The sequence below is a fragment of the Ruditapes philippinarum genome, unplaced genomic scaffold (assembly GCF_026571515.1).
Source record: "Ruditapes philippinarum isolate M1 unplaced genomic scaffold, ASM2657151v2 ctg1229_1_1_1_1, whole genome shotgun sequence".
Lineage (NCBI taxonomy): Eukaryota > Metazoa > Mollusca > Bivalvia > Venerida > Veneridae > Ruditapes > Ruditapes philippinarum.
The window spans coordinates 58,734-73,515 of record NW_026863177.1 but is presented as its reverse complement, the minus strand read 5'-3'; the positions used below and the strand labels follow the sequence as shown (position 1 = coordinate 73,515).

Sequence of the window (14,782 nt, the reverse complement as noted above, 5' to 3'; positions counted from 1 at the left end):
TTTTACGCCTTTTCCCAACAGTATTTCAGTCATATGGGCGGGTAATTTCCTAACCATCGTTCCTGGAGAGTTACACCAGTACTAGACTACCTTCCTCCGTGCTAAACTACCAAAGCATTTCCCGGGGATCGAACCCACGCCAGAGGTAACTGGATTAGAAGTCATCGACTCAAACTGCTCGACCACGGAGGCGGTCGTTCCTGAAGATAGCTTAGCACCTGTTTATCTTATATAGACTGTACACCAAAGCAGTTTCATGTCTTCTCCAGATATATTGAATGATCGTGTTTTAATTTTGCCACATGGCCTCAATGTTGCATTTGCGGAAACATATGACATAAACTTTTGTTGACGAACAGTATACACAGAAACATTTAGTGCATTCGTTGGGTTTTATAATGTCAATATGATTTCGCACAAATTTAATTAGGAACTAAAACACGATCAAAACCAACGTTATATAACCAAATTTTTGTGCAAATGATAAGCGTACTATTCTTCATAATGATTTATACACTTATTGACTAATAAAATACGCTTAAACGTGCCGTAATTAAGCACAAGAAACACATTGGCAGTAACAAAAGTTATCATAAGAACTCCAGGACATATTTTGAGTTATCACAAGAACTCCGTAACATTTGAAAAATCGGGTATACATTTATTAGCATTGGCTTTATGTTTGCAACTCTCCACTTTAATTAGGTGATTATGTATAGCAACGAAGAAGATCACAAATGAAAAGGTCAATATGTACGAATGAGCAAGTAATTTGGAAATTTTTCTCAAAACTACCAGATTTTTTTTAAACGGCGACGAAATATGGACTAAAAGATTTTTTTCTGAAACATAATACAATATGTAGGGCAAGCTTAATAATCAAAGTTTAATTTAGCACCTCAAACTCCCCATGTTAAGTTAAAAATAACCATTTTTTACGCGAGTTCTCCAAGTATATAGAAAAGTTTTCCACAGAAATCCGTAACGTTTTCCAGGAACTCCGTGACAGTTATCATAAGAACTCCAAACAAGTTATCATAAGAACTCCATCCTTCGTGTAACACTTCCTCCCCCGTGGTCAGGGGACTATCTTAAAACATTGCTGAATCAGAATTTTCAAAAATTGGAAATAAATCTGTTTTAAACGTGTGATAATTTAAAATTAACTTATGGTGCTTATCAAAAGTTGAGTAGTATACAATTGTGACAAGATACCCGTTTAAAGGATATTTAGAGGATACAAGGCTTGTAAGTTATAATTTGAAAATTATTTTCTTTGTTCACTTCACAATATTTTAATACATTTTCACATTTCGAATATACTTACAAAATTAGATTGTCATCTCATAATCCAGCAAAAAACGGGACGATACGAAAACCTATTATACATGTATGTTATGTGCGTGGTATATACGTACATATAATTTCATTTATGTATTATCTGGCGTGGGTTCGATCCCCGGAGATGCTTTTGTAGTTTAGCACGGAGGAAGGTAGTCTAGTACTGGTGTAACTCTCCAGGAACGATGGTTAGGAAACTACCCGCCTATATGACTGAAATACAAACAAACAAACAAAATTTAAGTATAATAAAAACTATTAAACATTCAAGTACATGTTTTTGTTTACATTTATATCGAATTGTTTATTTCGGAACCGTTGTAAATATAACATGGATCAATGCACTTCAGAAAAGGTAAGTCATGTGTGTATGGATAGTATAATAATACTTCTTGACCGTATTCTTTGCAGTGATACGTCGTAGAGCAGTGTTTTTTGTTTGTTTGTTTGGTTCTTTTTGTTGTTGTTTTTGTTGGGTTTTTTTGTTGTTGTTTTTCTCAATAGTACCTGTGCGGTTTATATGGCTGCAAAATGTTTTTGTTGCAAAAAAAAGGAATCCTGAAAATATTTTTATCACATACCCGTGCCGATTTCATGACCGTGCATATATTTTGACGTGACGTCAATTGCGATATACAAACATAGTGTAAAACGCGCAAAATATTGACGCATGTCAAAGAAATGTTATTCTTTTACACTTCAAACAATTTTTAATTTGGTATGTGATAAATAGAATATTGTATTCGTGTAGGTTTATTACTGCATTTATTGAACTCGTTGAATAAGATAAAATTTTGCTCGCCAGAGGCTCGCATAATATAATTTTATTCTATTCAACTTAATCAAAAAAATCATGCAGTATTGACCCTACACTCATTTAATATCCTTATATTTTGAATAATTTTTATTTTCATCATATTTGATGATGATTTAGAATTTTCGCATAGCTTTGAGTTAGTAAAATGCAACACATACATCACACTATGAAGTGGGGTTTGTACGGGGAAAATTCAACTGTTCAGGAATAATCGGAGTAACATTATGCCCATCAAAGGCTATATAGTGATTAGTGAGTGAACAGGTGAAAGTCAAAAGTTATCATTCTGCCATAATTCCTTTCAATGTTATAATTTACGATGAATAACTCATCCGAAGGTCCGAAGGAATTTTTTGTAAATATCTATCGGAATTTACCTGTTACATTCAATTTATAAAAGGAGTGGGACAGTCTTTTTATATTTTAAGCAGATTTATGTTTTATCCTTTAAGTGAATTTTTATATATGTATACAATTATGCTTCTAAAACAATTTTCAAACATCGAAGAATGTGTAAAATATGTACTGCAATTATTTGTGAACATTATATGTAATCATTAAAATATATGCATTCATTTCTTGTTGAAAAATTGACTCAAGACTACAGAAAATAAATTTTTAATTAGCTACCTTTATTAATGTGAAATGTAAATTTGGTAATATCTTTACAAACAATGTTTTTTTGCAACTTACAATATTGATAAATCTCCATTTGATCATTATATCTATTATATAAAACCATAGAAAAATTTGAGTTACAGGATCTTTAAGGATTAATCGGTTATCAATTTTATATTTATAATATAAAACCATAGAAAAATTTGAGTTACAGGATCTTTAAGGGTTAATCGGTTATCAATTTTATATTTATAATATAAAACCATAGAAAAATTTGAGTTACAGGATCTTTAAGGATTAATCGGTTATCAATTTAATATTTATAATATAAAACCATAGAAAAATTGAGTTACATGATCTTTAAGGATTAATCGGTTATCAATTTTATTGAAGCAATGCAACTTTAATCATGAAAAAAATGATGTTAACTTAAGTATATGGAATTATTGAAATGTAACACATTGGAACGTACGCAAAATACCTAATTTTGCAAACTGCAGCTCAAGTTGATGAGTGACCACTCAAATACAAGTACATGTAGAGGGAAGTCTATATTTTGTTTTTAAGACGCATTTTGATACAGAAAATGTGTTTTGGGCTTGATTTACTGTGAAATATCAACATCGTACGCAAATATCGCCAAATGCGCTACAATTTATCGCCAATTTAGTAAAAAGTATTCAATTTAATTGCAGAAAAAAGCAAATTCTTCTCTAAAACCAGATATATTCAGCTCCACAAAATTGTTTAGTTTGGAAAAAAATCTATTAAGTTATGATGGAGAAATAAGTTGAAACATTACCTTGGGTGAACTCGACGTATACCTTTTCACTTTCGTTTTCGATTTTTTAGGGGCTATTTCCGGTGAACGCTGTGCAACAGTAGTCGTTGTATCTGGAATACTACCGAGGACACACAGTGAGTTCGACAATGATCGCCTTTCTACGCGATTTCTCGACATCTGGAACTTGGACGCAGGTCGTGTTAATAAAGGTTTGCGAAACCTCGCTAAAAGAGTTTCATGGCTCCTCCAGACTTCCACGCACTGTTCGGTAAGTGCACTCAACAATCATAATATACCATGATAACATGATATCTGCCAGTGCTACTATTTTCATAAGAGATAAAAAGACACTGTCATCAAATCATACTTCATGCCAATTTAATCCACTGCATATTTTATAAAAGGTACACTGAATTATATATTGTGATATTTTCAACTTAATATTTTTAAATGATATCATTGGACAAGTCAGCTACAATATTCAAATAAAGGGAGAATTTATAATTCATTTAAACATGCGCTAGAATATTACTTTTTTTAGATTTACTATTAAAATGCAGCGGCGTACTTTTGTGCAAAAATTTAAAAAATATCTTATTTTTTAATGTTTTTTTTCCCTATCGTTTTAATTTGTCTCCTAACATATCATATTTGTGCTGTTTTCTTTGTTCTATAACTAGTGATGGTAAACAATATATGTTCGTGTTTTTGTATGTTTGTAGAGGAACACAATTATGTAGTAGGCTGATGTCATATTTTTAGTTTATTACTATGTTAAGATCTATTGCAAGAGATTGGAAAATGTGATAATATATATCATAATCCGAACATAATGTGTCAAAAGTCGGCAAGACACCAGTAACTAGAAATGTGTCCATAGGACACGGGTGCCCCCACTGCGCCACTGTTCTGTCAATCTTATGACTCTAGAGCAAATATTTTTTGAAAACTAACAATCTTTTACTAATTAAAGGGCAAGAACTTTACAAATACTGAATAAATCCACGAGCAAACCCCAAGGTGCATTTGTGCAACATAATGAAACTGTTTTTACCAAGTCAAGGATAATAACTCTACAAATACTGGATAAATCCACAAGCAAAACCCCAGGTGCAAAACTAAATATGCTGAGCAACCTTCCCGTAAGGTTTAATGACTCTATGTCAAATACTTTTTGAGTTACATGCGACACAAGTTGAAAAATGCAAAATTTTACTAAGTCAAGGACAATAACTCTAAAAATACTAAAAATATCCAGACGAAAATACCCAGGTGCACAACTACACATGCTGATCAACATTCCTGTAAAGTTTCATGACTCTAGGTCAAATACTTTTTGAGTTACATGCGACACAAGTTGAAAATTGCAAAATTTTACTAAGTCAAGGGCAATTACTCTAAAAATACTAAAATATCCAGACGAAAATACCCAGGTGCACAACTACACATGCTGATCAACATTCCTGTAAAGTTTCATGACTCTATGTCAAATACTTTTTGAGTTACGTGCGACACAAAAGTGTACGGAATGACGGACGGACGGACAAGGGTAAATCTAAATGCCATGCCCGCCACTAAAGTTGGGGCACTACAGTGAAAAATAAATTTTTACAGTGAAAATACGGAAAATAAAAATACGCATTCTATTTCATCATTATTTCTCAGCATTTCATTTATAAGTACATGTGTATAATAAATAAAGGATATTCAAGTTTTTCCTATAGATAAAGGATTAATTTCATCGAGTGGTATGAAAATAAAATTTCACGGGTGGCGGTAGACACGAATGAAATTTGGTATTTTTTCATATAACAAGATGAAAATAAAAATACACATTTTACTTCATCAATATTTCTTTATATTCCATTTATAAGTATATAACAAATGCAATATGTTGAATGAGTGTAGGCTCAAAATCTTAATCTGTGTTTAAAAAGGGGTATTTACAATTGCTATACAAATATGATATATACTTTCAGGTGCGCGGAGGAACCTATTAACTCTTGACGGCTTACACCTTAGCTTCGAGGGTACTGAACTACTCGTAAGTTCCATAGAAAAAGCAGTCCGAAACCTTAGACCTGAACATACTCTACCGCCTTGTGATTTAAATCCTGTACCGAGTTCGAGTGAGCCAATAAAGAAAGTGATCCATGAACACTGGCTCAGGTACCAACGCCCTAACAGACATGGACATAGTAGAACACGTACCACTCTACAACCAACTCCGATGGTCATAGATAACCGGGTTTCTGTGTTGCCTATTAAGGAAAGTGTTATTCTGCTTCACAATGATCAGACAGTGAAATCTAGTAAACGAAGTAAACGTGACTTTAAACGCCAGCGTGTTGGGAATGTCACTGATTTAACTGAGACTGTTGAAATTGATTATGTTACAATGTGTATTAGATACGGTTACACCAAGCACTGGCCATAGAACATGCAAAATATATTTGAGATAAGTGTGTTAGTGGTGAAATACCGACTGAAAAAATGAATTGAAACGAGACATATGAAGCGTGTAGGTGGAGATGCTGTGATAGTAGATACGGAAAATATGCGAAATAAACTGAACAGGAGATGCGATGATTATCAGTGGCAGTACGATGGGTGTAAAAAAAGTTCCTAGAAAACAGCCAAGAAAACAGTCAACGGTCTGTCAAACGCGTTTTAGAATAAGGGTAAAAAACAATGAGGATGAAAAGGCAGTACCTTCAAATGAATTCTCAAGAACTGAACATAAATTATGAGAAAATGATCGGTATTATATATTACATTATCTTGGAAATGAACAGTGTTATGTGCCTACTAAAAAAGGATGAAACAAACAAACGAACTTCGGTCTGAACATGCCCTTCAGTTTTCGATAAAATTCGGGAAGAAGCCCGAAATAATAAACAGACGGCAAAAATATATAAAGGATTAGCTGTATCAGTAGATGTCGAACAGGCGCTATCTGAAGCACCAAAGAACAAAGAGCAGGTTAAAAAGGTGACAAAATATATGAAAGATAGGAAACGCTTATCACAAGATGACATCTACAGTGCATTGTTACTATCTTACCAGTTAGATAGGTTTGTACACCAAATGGATCTGTATCCAAGTCTAACAATAGTGTTGGGCATGAAGCAATCCCTAGACAATTTGAATAGCTTATTAAACATTGAACAATACTCTAAAACTATGTTTTCCATAGATACGACTTTTGAATGCGGGAACTTCTATATCATCCCTTTATTGTACAAGAACTTCATATTTAAGAAAGAGCCCACTTCCCCAGTTGTATTTATGCTTCACGAGAAAAAGGACCAAAAATTTCACGAACATTTCATTTCTATCATAACAGAAAAATACCCAAATAAAAAAAAGACAGACATTCTATTCGTTGCAGATAATGAGCCAGGTATAACTAACGCCATAGAGGCAAAATTAGATAACGCCAAAGTGTACCATTGCTGGAATCATATAAAGAGGGACGTAAGAGAATTGCTTTGCCAAAGAAAAATGTGGAGCTTTATATGAAACATTTAGATACCTTATTGAGGTGTACTTTTGAAAACCAATTCCAACTACAGCTAGATACTTTGAGTGGTCCTTGCATGGTGTGTGTCCTCTAAACAATATTTCTAGTGTCACATTAAAGATGATATAATGAAATATTCAGGCCGTTGGCTCCTAGAGCAGGCAGGGATTTACAATGAAACATCCAGTTTTACTTATTATATATCTGAGGGTTTAAATACAATAGTAAAATATATAAACAATCACAGTAATTGTCCATCGCAAACATGATTTTACGTTTGTTCTAAATACAAAATTCGATTTATGTAGAAATTTTGCGTGGAAGGGCAGGGCTAGGAGATCAAGAACTTAAGTCCGATTTCATTTTAAGGATTTATTATAGAATTCCCTCATAATATTATGAAAGAAGATGAAATATATAATGTTGTGCAGACTGCAACTTCTAAATTGGACATAAAAAGCGAAAAAGAACACAGTGACAACAAAGAGGCAAATGTAATACAAATAAACACACAAGATGATTTAGCAAGTAAAGTTATTTCAGCAGATTGGTTGAGATTAGTCCCGGAAAAGAACGCGTAAATGGTTTCCGGATTAATGGATAAGAAATATACTGTGACACTATTCACCAAAGAGTGTCAGTGCCCGGCAACAGGTTCATGTTACCATATAATTGCTGCAAAGCGTAGCATCGATATAAAAAACATTGAGGAAAAATGAAGAAAGAAGATTGATAAGTCGTATGCGTTATAAAACCCGCCTTTAGACTGAACGGAGACTCGGACAGAAAAAAGAACCATCAGACTTTGAAAACAGTGCCTGCAACCGACTCGAAGTTAGCTAAGGCTGAAAACAATGAAGATGTAATGAAATACAGTTCACCAAATTCGTAAAATATATAATTAGAAACTTCGTTGAGTGAATCACCAAAAAAAAGATGACCAGCATGTTGTCACACCGCCTAAAATACTAAAATTACCAAATATATCTTCACCTTCTGTAACTGACATTTTACTGGAAACGCCTACCTCAATATTTCGCGATGAATACTATGTCAGCGTACCGTGGTTAAATGGACTGGATTTATGTATGCAAGACAAAGAAATAATTGAATCTAATAAACGGCTCACTGATGAACATAAAAACGCAGTTAATACGATACTTTCAAACAATACAAAAACATTCAAGGAGTTTCAAGACACCAAAATGACTCCGTACTATATAGATAACGACAAAACACGGAATACAGATAAAAACTCCGCCATGTACTCAGATTCACATGACGGCAATTGTCATTGGACATGCAGTTTCTCGCATGAGTCGTGTTGTTTGTATTGTTTAGATAGTATGTCAGAGAAATTTAAACATCTAAAATTCAATGTACAAATACTATTGTGTCAAATATATTATATTATGTAAAAAACTTAAATATTAAATTACCAAGAATACAACAACAACCAAATTCTTACGATTGTGACCTTTTGTTATTGTAAACATTGTTGAATTTTGTAATTATCCTTATAGATTTAATTTTCGTGTAAAATATTGTTAAATACACAATAAGAGAGATTATAGAACATTTAACTTTATGTTTAGAGAATGGCAAAATGTACCCATTTCCAAAAGAGGGGCAAAAAATCGTAAGACAGCTTTTACGGCCATTCCTAGGGTTGTAAAGGTACATGTAGAAAAACGCAGATGAGTTTGTGGAAAGTCAGATTTTATAGACGGCATGATAGGATGCGAAGATCGCAAATGCAATAGATGGTACAATTTAAGATGTTTTGGAATTACTAGAAAAAGATCTATAACTGGTTAGAAATGGAAATGTTTAAACTGTAAAAACATTCATAAATGTATGTCAATTTATGTTGCTTTATTATTGACATAAGTTGTTTCAATTTTTAGTTGTTTATTTTATAATTTCTTTTCCATATCATTTTTCTACAAAAAATACTATGTTCTGTTTCAAGCAGCACGCCTCCAGATTTATGCTAATTTTCATAAAAACTTGAACTGTATTGATAATTATGTAAAATATTGTGCAACATTTCACTTAAACTACCAAAAAGAGGTCAAATATGCAAAAATAGCCCTAATAATAACAATAAAAGAGGTTGTTCTGCTGTAAAATATATGTATAGTAATAAGACAAAATCAGGTATTAATCGCATATATCATGTAAATTATTACTTAAATCTTGAATCTTATTGCTTTTATTAAAATCTTTTTCTCAACTTTTCTTGGTTTATACCAATATTTTGGTTTATCTGGTTTATACTGAAACATGTGTTTACTTATATGTCTGTATATGTGTTTGTTCAAAATGAACTACTTCTACTATTTAAATACATGTATATTATAATAGAATGAATTGACTGCCAACTTGTATTGAACTTTTTTTATACTCATTATTATATATATCACAACAACTCATAAAGGTGTTATTGAATGTTTAGAGATTGAAGTTAGTTTGTACCGAGTGTTGCCACCATTTTCATGAATGCATGCAATGATCCTACGTTGCATCGAAGTAACGAACGCAATATCAGTGCGTTGGGCAAAATTCCTCCATTCCTATTGTAACGCCCGTGTAAGATCGCGAACATTGTCAATCTGATGGTTAGCTCGTGCTTTGCGGCCCAGCTGATCCCTTATGTGCTCAATGGGGTTGAGATTCGGAGAAACCGCGGGCCATGGCATGACGTTGACATTGTTTTGTTGCAAGAGTCGAGTGGTGACCCTGGCTACACGAGGGTGGGCATTGTCCTGCATCAATGTTACACCAAGGCCATGCTGACAAATAAATGGTAAGGCATATGCATTTAGCACGTCTGCAACATAACGCTGTGCATTAATGTTGCCCTGTACAACAATCAAATCTGTCTTCCGGTTTCCCATGATCCCACCCAAGACCATTACGCTCTCCCACCCAAACCTGTTCTTCTCAACAATGCAACAATCGGCGAATCTGTCATTTTCAAGCCTGTATACCCGTATCCTTCCGTCAGCATGACTAACTGTGAACCGAGATTCATCGGTGATCAAAACTCGGTTCCAGTCAGCCCTTCTCCAGTTCAGATGACGTCGCGCCCATAACAGTCTGGCAGCACGGTGACGTTGTGTCATTATCTAACCAGTGTGCGAGCGGCATGCCCTGATTTGTTGGGCGTTACGACGCAACCGGCTGCGAATGTTCTGCCCTGAGACACCGTATTGCCTAGCAGTGAGTGTGGCTGCCAACTGACGTTGACGCAATGAAACGATCGGCTCTAGCGGTCGTTACACGAGGTCAACTAGGTCCCTGCCGGTCGTGAACAGCCCCAGTCTGCTGGTACCGGGCTGCAAGACGATCAATCGTCTTCCGACAGCACCCAAACCGACGCGCGACTACCCTGGCCGACATCCCACCCACAAGCATCCAAATTGCCTGATTTCGTTCGTTTCCGGAAAGCCGTGGCACATCGAAAACAGTGAAAAATTAGTTAAAAAAATAATTTTCAGAATAGCCCCTATCGCATAAATGATACGACATGAACTGAATCAACATATGGAAGACATGTATAGCGTGCACGTGCAAAACGTGCAAATGACCGTTCCGGTGACTGGCCGATATGTAAACCGTGCGTATCGGGTAAACTGTACACGATCGTATTCTGAACATAGCCAGGGTTTAAAATACATGTACATTGAACATGTAGCAACTACACAGACGGAGCTTCGCCGGCTATAAAACATGGACGTTAGTATACATTATTTCATGATATTCATATAATAATATCTTATCTAATAGAGGGTTGTTTAATAAATTTAATTTTATACACTTCAATGTATTTATATAGCAAAATATTGATCAGTGTTTATTCTTGATATTGTTTTGACAATATCTTGTAACAATATCCTCTTTTTGTTATTTGTATTTTTCATGAATTGTGCGATTGCAAAGAGAAGTGGCTATATAGCCAGTATTTTCGGCCATATTATTGCCTTGTCTACACATACCAAGGTAGCGTATACCTATTATCACCTGACTTTGTGATTTCTCTCTATTTTCCCTTTGGTGTTGTTTATAACTAATATTTTCTTTTTTGGTACTCAATTTGATATTTTGGCCTAAAAAAACTTATCTAAAATATGTTTTACACTAAAACTGTTGAACACCAAAATGCCTATGTTTTTCTTATCTGAATTTTCAAATTAGTAAATAACTAGCACGTTAATTGTGATCACTGAGTTAGATATGCACTGAGTGTCCGATTCCGAAGTTGTCTACGGAATTGATGACATCGTTATATTTTTTATTCGTCAATGAAGATGTAAAACTGAAAGTAACACTCTTTTTAATGGTATTGTTTTATGTTATTTATGATTAAATAAAGCTCAATAATGCGACATATTGGTCGTAAAACAACCTCTAACATGTTGAATGGTCACGCACCTCTTTAAAAGCAATTTAATGCAACCAGCTCTTTAAATAACCGATATTTATAGCTGAAGTGTACCAGTATCCGGATAGTTCAATTTCAGGATAGGTCATTTTCAAATTTCTTAGTCTTTCTTTAAAAACGTTACTTATGACAAGATATTGTCGAGCTCAAGCAAATTCTGTTTTGTAGTTTACAATATGCAATGACTAATGTTGTAATTATAGCATGTTATGTTAGCTGTCTTTTACATAATAACTCCATGTTGTTTTTTCTCTATCATTTAGCTGACCTGTGTACTGTAGGAACAGGATCATGAAGGTTTCGTGGTCACCACTTGATAAGAACAAGTTTCTTACATACACTAACAGTGTCATAAATCTGTATGAGACAAAATATATACAAGATAGACCAATACCAAAAGGTAATATTTATCATGTTGAAACAATATTTTTTTGTAGGAAGTACATGTAGCTGGATAGCTAGCCATACAGGCCCGTACTTGTAGCCAAAAGTTCTAGCTGTATGTGAGTCACATATCACTAGCATATACACACTGTAGAGTCTAGTCCTAATGTTTTTTTTAAAGTAAATGACAAAAAAACAAAAACATTCATGTATGCAAACTTGTGTTTCTAGAAGAAGACTACAAAATGGAACTTTTTAGTTGTTGATACAATTAAAGCCATGAACTTCCTTTATTGTTTACTATTTAAATCTTACCACACTCAATGTCCTAAAAAGACTTGTTCATCTTCTAATCTGGACAAAAATATTCAGATTGATAATTTTCATTGCAGATTTTTAATGACTGTATGCCATAATTTCAAGACTGATTTATGGGACACTGTAAAAAATATTTCTAAAATTAACATAGCAGCATATAACATATTTTTACTATGCTTTATCACTGCAGTAGTGTAAGGTATCTAGCATACCTGTTTTTATACTGTGACAATGCCACATCAGATGAAAGAAAAAATCTTATAAAGTTTTGGAAGCTAGAACCATCACTACATAAGTTTCACAGTTGGGGGCACTCAGTGGTCAGTCACCGTGATTTTATCTGAAAAGTCACTGTGATTTATATCACTGACAAACGTCCTGATCAATGTACATGTAATGGTGTTTAGGCCAAAAATTAAATGTCCCTTTCTATTTTTTGATAAATTAAAACACTTAAGTGTCTCGAGACTCTGATGATAAAAATAATGCACAAAATCGCGACACAACCAAAATGTTTGAAGAAGTAAAATTATTTCCATACAAATAATTTTGTAAATATATGTATAAACAAAATTGCTGCTAATTATATATATTCAGAATTTGTTGACAAAATTTAATTTCACACCTTTCTTATAAACTGATCCTGGAGACAGGTGATTGACAGGTGGTAGAGATCGATTGATGCGCTAGAAGTGTCAATCATCATTAAAGGGCGGTCTTATCAACACTTAAAAGGACTTTTTAACATGCTTACATGACATTCATTTTTCTCCATGATGCATATAATAGTCTCATTGGCCTCCCATGCATCAAAATTGTATCATCACAAAACTCAACTTGCATACATATTTAGTATCATTCAGTGAATTACTGAATTCAAAATTTATAGGTCACCTGTTGGATGATAGTTTAAGGACATGAATGGTGACATGTCCGGGGTCCGTACTCTCAGTGCCTGAAAGGGCGGATGGACCCTCATTAAGCTAAGCATACATACATGCATACTTTATGCAACAGTTCTTGTGTATTTCTAAACTGTCTGGGGAAATCTATCTGATATCAACGTCTTAGAATAATTAACATAGAAATATAATTGCATAAAATTGGAATCATTCTTGCTGCAAATAAGTTCCAAATTTCTATTTTTGCTTTGTGTGAAAAAATTTTCTTTGGCACTGTCGTTTGATTTTTGTGAACTTACAGATGTCCAGAATATTATGGCATGTATGACTAAATTAGTAAATACTGTCTTGAGTCTTAAAATTTCATGTTAGGTTAATTTTGTACTTAGCAATACATATACATATATAATGTGTAATGTATATTATTCATTCTATTTCGTCTAGAATTATTTTCGGTATTAAATGAGATTGTGATCCGCGGATGCACATCAGTGTGCTTCCGCCCTGTCGAATGACAGGCATTGACATTTTATTAGCGATTAAAAAATCAGGTCTAATCATAGGTTAGAAACATAATCATTCAAGGAATAAAAAAATTTTGTGTTCGGCAAACGTTGTTCGCCACTCTGAAAGAGATTTGTAGTTTTATTTTACGCTTAAAGGGTTGATATTGACATAAAATTGTGTTGTGTTCGTAGTACGCCGTGATCCATTTTAATTTCAAATTATATGTTTATATTTTCAGGGAGTTATCACATTTCCGATGACCTGTATGCCACTAGTCTTACCACACTTTCTGATGTCCATTTAACAAAGGTATGCTAATAATATTTCTTGTATCTATTGAACAAATGTTTTTATAAATCTTCTCTTAAAAATCAGCAAAAAATAAATGTATAAGAATAACATTGTATTATTAAAACTCATTTAAAAAAAAAAAATTAAGTGGAATTTGACCAATTTTACCCTTATCTGTAGAATTTATGAAATGGGTTTGCCCACTTTTGAATTTGAAACATTAGAGTCATAATAATAGTACAATATTAATGGTATTCAACTGCAAATTCTTAAAATTCCCTTTAATATACACTGTACTAATGTTCTGGCTGAACGTTTCAGTCAAAAGTTCAAGGGATTTCATTACCAAAATACAATTATTTTCCAACATTTTAGAGCCAAACTGCATATTGACTGGCCTGGCAGTATATATCTTTCCAATCCAGCAGGTTAAGTTTTGTAATATCAATGAAAGTATCGGTAACAATATATGAGCCACGTCATGACAAAACCAACATAATGGCCTTGCGACCAGCATGGATCCAGACCAGCCTGCGCATCCGCGCAGTCTGATCAGGATCCATGCTGTTCGCTATCAGTTTCTCTACTTGTAATAGGGTTGGTAAGCGGATGCGCAGGCTGGTCTGGATCCATGCTGGTCGCAAACCCACTATGTTGGTTTTGTTGTGACGCGGCTCATATATTGTTACAGGGTTCCCACGCTGTCCGGGAAAACGGGAAATGTCCGTGAATTTGAAAACAGGAGCTCCCGGCCTTGAAAAGTCCGGGAATTAGTGTTGATACATAAAAAAGTCCGGGAAGGTACGGGAATTAGTCTGGAAAAGGGGAGGTAAATCAAACAACCAAAATG

General features: G+C 34.0%; 1 protein-coding gene across 2 annotated transcripts in view; it reads left to right on the top strand.

Moving 5' to 3' along the window:
• The first annotated feature begins 10,689 nt into the window (after nucleotides 1-10,689).
• The window catches only part of LOC132721351 (GATOR complex protein MIOS-like), a 35,141-nt gene continuing 31,048 nt past the window's right edge, over nucleotides 10,690-14,782 (top strand). Inside the window, exons 1-3 of one of the 2 annotated variants that reach the window (XM_060705639.1) lie at nucleotides 10,690-10,824; nucleotides 11,794-11,930; nucleotides 13,880-13,950. In XM_060705639.1, the coding sequence (XP_060561622.1) occupies nucleotides 11,822-11,930; nucleotides 13,880-13,950 (180 nt within the window). In that variant the 5' untranslated portion in view covers nucleotides 10,690-10,824; nucleotides 11,794-11,821. Of the gene's footprint in view, nucleotides 10,825-11,388; nucleotides 11,411-11,793; nucleotides 11,931-13,879; nucleotides 13,951-14,782 lie in introns of those variants that run through there. The other variant, XM_060705640.1, reaches the window with a different exon arrangement.